Raw genomic sequence first — 6,147 nt, 5'->3', positions numbered from 1 at the left:
GTGACATACAGCCAAGTATGGTGACCCATACTCAGAATTCGTGCTCTGCATTTAACCCATTTATGTGCACACACACACCGTGAACACACACCTGGAGCAGTGGGCAGCCATTTATGCTGCAGCACCCGGGGAGCAGTTGGGGGTTCAGTGCCTTGCTCAAGGGCACCTCAGTCATGATATTGCCAGCCCAAGACTCGAACCCACAACTTTAGGGTTAGGAGTCAACCTCTCTAACCACTAGGCCACGACTTCCCCTAATGAAATAAGCTTCCAGGTACATTTTTCCATTGTGTGTGGGAATGTGAGGAGGTGCAGAAGTTTTGGGTTGGGGTGACTCAATATGTTTCTCAATTTACTTACTCTCCAATTCGTCTATGCCCTTTATTTTGTGTATTGAGTATGTGGACAATTGCTCTTTGTCTACTAAAGAAAGAAATCTGGTGAATGTGTGTCTATTACAAGCAAGACGTTCTATTGCCCTGTGTTGGAAAAATACCAATTGCCCTTGGACTATGGCTGAAAAATTGAATATCATGTTTTGCTCTTGAAAAGCTTACATATGTTATAAAGAAGAAACACTCATAATTTTTGGATACCTGGGAGGTGTTTTTGAACTTGGTTAAAAATGGAGATATTGAAGAAGCTTTAAAAGGGGCCTATTATGTGTTTTCACTTTTTCAACTTTACAGTAGTTAGTCTGTAATGTTACTGCTTGAGCATAAAAAGATCTGCAAAGTTACAAAGCTCAAAGCTTAATGCAAAAGAAGATATTTTATTTAACAGAAATCTCTTTTCAAAAACCACAGCGAAAGACTCGTTTGGACTGCAACGCATATTTTCCGGGATTTGTGATATCACAAAGATCGACGAATTGGACAAGACCTGGTTAAGCTGCACTAAAGAAGGCAACGAGTGTTATCACTATGTCTCAAGGAATGTCTCAAGGCAGATGAGCTTGGAGTGTTTACAATCGTGCTCAAATTGATTTAGTATTTGACACAATATTTACATGTACACTGAAGCTCGCAGCAGGTGGCTATGGTAAGAGGCATGACATTTCCAGACCAGGCGCTGAGTGGAGCCAATCACAGCACACACTGGCCCAGCTAACCAATCACAGCACAGTTCGTATTTAGAAGGCGGGACTTCATTGATACAGGAATTATTTGAGCCGTTCATGCCAGACTGAAGGAAAGGAAATGAAAGGACGTGACGTGCGGCCAAGTATAATATCCCATACTTGGAATTTGTGCTCTGCATTTAAACCATCCAAGTTCAAAAGAACACACACACACACACAAACACACACGGAAAAACACACACTCCATGAACACACACTCGGAGCAGTGGGCAGCCATATTGCTGCAGTGCCTGGGGAGCAGTTTGGGGTTCGGTGCCTTGCTGAAGGGTCTCACCGATTTTGTTTTGTTTATTTTTCTACATGACTGGGGTATTTTCTAGGGAATGGTGCTGGGTTTTTGAAAACTTTGTAAAAACTTAATAAACACACATTATGCAAAAATGCTACAGTAGTACACTGTAAATATATTTCAACAAATTTATGTACTGGGGTATTTTCTAGGGAATGGTGCTTTAATCTCTCAACTAAAATGCAATACCATCCCTGACCTCCAGAGGCCATCATCTATACATCTATTTTATAAACCACTTGTCCTTTAAACCGATTTTAAAATAATATAAGCAGTCGGACAAACAGTCTGAATTCCATTAGATGGCACTCCACCCCGGACTCTTGCCATTGTTTCCTGGACTTCATTTCCCATGTGTCCCTTGCCCCTCATGTTATCATGTCATGTGCTATACCCTGTCTGTGTGTTATGTTCTGATTGGGTCCTAGGTTGCATGTGTCTTTGTTCTCATTGGTTGGTTTTGTCATGTGTTCCCCTTGTCTACTATAAAAGCTTCTGTTACAGACATATAAATGGCTATACAATAATAATAATAATAATTTCATGATGACTTTCCACACTGTGCTGTGCAGTGATTACTAGAAACATGCCCTTTTTCATTCCACTTTCACTGTATTTGTGTTTTAGAGAAACCACTAGGAATCCAGGAAAAGCCTGGCTCAAATGGAGTTGAAACCGCAGCAGTGAGGATTGTCTCTCTGTTAACTTATGCTACTGTTCTGCTCTGAGTGTGAGTGCTGAGTGCTTATAGTTCAGCAGTGTGTGCTTTAATTGCAGTGAGCCTTGACTTTGCAATATTTTAACAAAAGTTGAAATTTATACCTGGAAGCAAAACCCGTTGAATTAGTACTGATTTCTACTTAGTGATGGACCACAAAATTAAAACTACAAAATTACATTGTATCTAGTTTAGCATTGTATTGTGTCTAGCATCTAGATTCATTTTTAAAAGATATTTACACACACACTTCATTCTGTATAAAAGCACAAATTTCATTTATTTCTTTACGAAAAAGAAATAAAAAACTCTCTTTCTCGTTACAAAAACTATTCATTTCAAATAAATGTTCTTTATTTTTTTTTCTGTTTATTTTTGTATTTATTTATCTATTGTGGATTTTTTGCACGAGGTTAAAAATAGGATAAAAACAGTAATCTTAAATATAATGTATGTTGTAATGAATGTGTTGCTACAACAATAATACGTCTAGTGTTTAATGTTTTAATTAATATTAATAATCAGAATTAGTCATAATTACTATTAGCCATACTGATATTTAAAAGCAACATTGTTGGCCAAATTGTGCAGCCCTACAAACAAGCACAACAATCCTGGTGTTCTTCATAATTTTTGGGAAAATAAGGAAAATATTTGTCTGAAAATCGTTCTTGTTAAAGTTTGGATTTTGTGTGCCGTTTGTCAGTCACATGCCTGTTTAAGTCATAAACTGCACTACTTGTGGTTGTTTTCAGATATGTTAACAGATTATTTATTTATTTATTTGTATTTTTTCATCCTTGTAGCACAGACCACACAATGGTAGCACAAATCTTTCAACCTCTGTAGCATGAGTGCTTTGTGACAAAAGAAAAAAAAAATTATAAAAGAAAAAAAAAAATTATAATATACAAAAAAAAATTTATACTGTTTTAATTTATTGCACACATGACTGAAATGAATGAAAATGTTTGATACTTTTTAATAATTATTATGAATACTGTTTGTTTGATGATTTTTTCAACAACTGAAATGAATAGAATGGAATAGGATTTATAATATAATGTTTGAAAAACAGAGGATCAACATGTTATTTTCTGAAATGTAGAGTAAAATTTACTCAAAATGACAATACTCAGTGTAAAAATACTTGAAAAATGTATGCAAGTACATCTGGCTGATTGATCTGAGCTCTACCCTACAACACTTACTGTACAACACAACAAAAACTGAATGAATATTGTTCAGGTAAGCATCAGAATGGCAATTAAGAAAAAACTGATCAACAACATAGTCGATGATGGTTTTCTGTGGTTCACTCTTCCGTGTTGTCCATTGTCCATGTAAGTTTGAACAGTCAATAGCAACTTATTCATAATTTAAAACCATAATGTTTTTTCAATGAAACTCTTCAGATTATACACACCTTTGACATGAAGCTCTGTGATGGTGTGATTCTGAGATGGTCCTGTGATGTGACAGATGTACTTTGTTTCATTATTTTTTTGAATGTTGTTTTGTTTGATGGAGAAGTTGCCCTTCTTATACTCCTCTGGGAACGTTTCGACTCTGTCCTTGTACTTTGGATCTTTACATATTCTGTTGCCTCCAGTGATGTCACACACTTTCTTGCCTTCATCATCTCTCCAGAATACTTCAAATTCTTCTGTTTTGCCTTGAAGCGCACTTTCAGGGATCGAACAAGGAAAGAAAGCAAAGTCTCCAACAAAACCCTCAACTGTGACCCTCACAGGAGCAGAGAAAGAACCTAAAAACAGCAAACACACCATTCATCATTCTGCATGTGACATGAAGTTTCATTTAAAATGTTTGAATTCTCACCTGTGACATACAGCAGAAAGACAGAGATGATGATGATAATGCACCAACTGTAGAAAGAGAAGATAAAAAGACATCAACAGATTGCTAACCTACTTTTAGCAACCATATTATCTCAGCAGACATCAAAATTTTTTGAGTTTAACTGGATCTACTCTCTAGTGGACACTGAATCATGTTCTTCCTGTCATTAAAGAAAGTCTATCACTCGTCTGTAATTAGTTTGAATAAAACATAGACCAACATGGTACCCAAAATGAGCTTTTTACTAATAAATTATTATTTTATTAATTATTATTATTAATAACAGTATACACTAGGAAAAACAGCAAAAATGTGATCCACACACCTAATTAGTCCATTCTCTCTTTGACCTGCTGCACTGTAAAGCTCGACCGAAATACATTCAAGCCTTCTAACCAATCAGTTTTCTAAAAACTTATCTACCAACTGATGACAATGGGGATATTAATATATTTATCTGCATGCTACCTAATAGACAATAAATGATATTTTACAAACAATCTAGCTGTTAGCTTCATGCTACACTAACGATAGCGCATGGCATTGATGATCTCAGACTTTTGTCTCAAACATACCTTTGTCCCATGGTATTTATTTGTTTAATTTTTTATTTTTTTCTTCAGTCGAAGCTTTCAAATGAAAACGTGGCACTTGAACAATGAAAACAATTAAAACAAATTCTTAATGGCAGCTCACGGTGACTAAGTTACCAAAAATGGTTGCTGAGTCAAAATGGCATCTGTATGAATGAAGCCGGATGATCAAGCTCATGCGTACGGATGTGACGTTTTACAGGTAGCTAGAGACGGAAGTATCAGCTCATTTAATCTGGTTTACCATTAATAACCAATTGTTATATATATATATATATAAACAGTTTGTGAGTTTTAATATTCACACTTGTTGCAAAGGTCAACAGTCACTGAATCATGTTATTCTTCTTGTCATTCAAGAAAGTCTATCACTTCGTCTATGTGTCACTCGTCTTTAATCTTGTTTGAATAGTGGGTCATAAAATGGTGTTTTTAATAATGAGGTTTTTAATAATAAGGTAAAGGAATTATTTTATTAATTATTTATTTTTTTTATTATTATTATTAATAACAGTATAAACTAGGAAAAATCCACACACCCAATTAGTCCCTTCTCTCTTTGACCTGCTGCACTGTAAAGCTCAACCGAAATACATTCCGCCCTTCTAACCAATCAGTTTTTCGAAAAACGCATCTACCAGTTTATGACAATCCCGAATTTCATATATTTATCTGTATGATTGTACGGCATGCTACCTAATAGACCAATAAAATGATATTTTACCAAATTAGAAGCTGATTAGCTTTCAGTGCTACCCTAACGAGTAGCGCATGGCGTTGATGATCTCAGCTCTTTTGTCTCAACATACACCTTTGTCTCAATGTGATTTAGTTTGTCTTTCCTTTCTTCAGACGAAGCACTCAAATGGTAAACGTGGCAGTTCAACAACTTCAGCAATGAAAACTGACTTAATGGCAGCTCTCACGGTGACTAAGTTACACCAAAAATGGCTGCTGAGTCAAAATGGCATCCGTAATGAATGAAAAGCCGTCTGCTCAAGCTCAAGCGTGCGGATGTGACGTTTTTACAGGTATCTAGAGGCGGAAGTATCAGGAAGTATTTCCAAAAAGGCATTTGAGAGGACACTTACATAAACTGGCTGTTGTTTTTTTTTTATACTACTCAGAAAAAATAATTGGTATCTGCTATTTTAGGTAATTAGTATACAATTGGTTATTGGCTAATCCAACGTTACAAACAAGGCATAATCACCTGTCAATATCACAGAATCCACCCACCAAGTTTTTTATAGACTAACAAAATTTAAATACAGTACCACTAATGTTTTACACACCTTTGATGAAGATTGACACGCATCCTTCCTAGATCATTCAATCTTGATTTTAAAGACAATTTTTTGTTTGTTTTATGGTTTCATTCAATTAATTTGTAATCGCGGTTCATGTAGTGGCTTTACCTCAGTGCGTAAATCTGCTTAGCGATTACCACATTTTTGTGTCTTTTGAGAAAGCATCATATGACTTCCATTTGGTTAAGATTTTTCATCATGGGAAGTGTTTCAGTCTTTTATTCTTTTTAAAA

General features: G+C 35.6%; 1 protein-coding gene across 1 annotated transcript in view; it reads right to left on the bottom strand.

The window, feature by feature from the left end:
- Positions 1–5,933, bottom strand: part of LOC122144007 — a 58,210-nt gene extending 52,277 nt beyond the window's left edge. The window contains exons 1-3 of the mRNA XM_042754608.1: positions 5,900–5,933; positions 3,991–4,037; positions 3,575–3,916 (exon numbers count right to left, since the gene is read on the bottom strand). Coding sequence (XP_042610542.1) covers positions 3,575–3,916; positions 3,991–4,037; positions 5,900–5,922 — 412 coding nt within the window. The 5' untranslated portion in view covers positions 5,923–5,933. The remainder of the gene's footprint in view (positions 1–3,574; positions 3,917–3,990; positions 4,038–5,899) is intronic.
- Between the last annotated feature and the right edge of the window lie 214 nt (positions 5,934–6,147).

Source organism: Cyprinus carpio, unplaced genomic scaffold, assembly GCF_018340385.1.
Source record: "Cyprinus carpio isolate SPL01 unplaced genomic scaffold, ASM1834038v1 S000006557, whole genome shotgun sequence".
Lineage (NCBI taxonomy): Eukaryota > Metazoa > Chordata > Actinopteri > Cypriniformes > Cyprinidae > Cyprinus > Cyprinus carpio.
The sequence above is the reverse complement of the archived record's forward strand: the minus strand, read 5'-3'. Positions and strand labels throughout refer to the sequence as shown.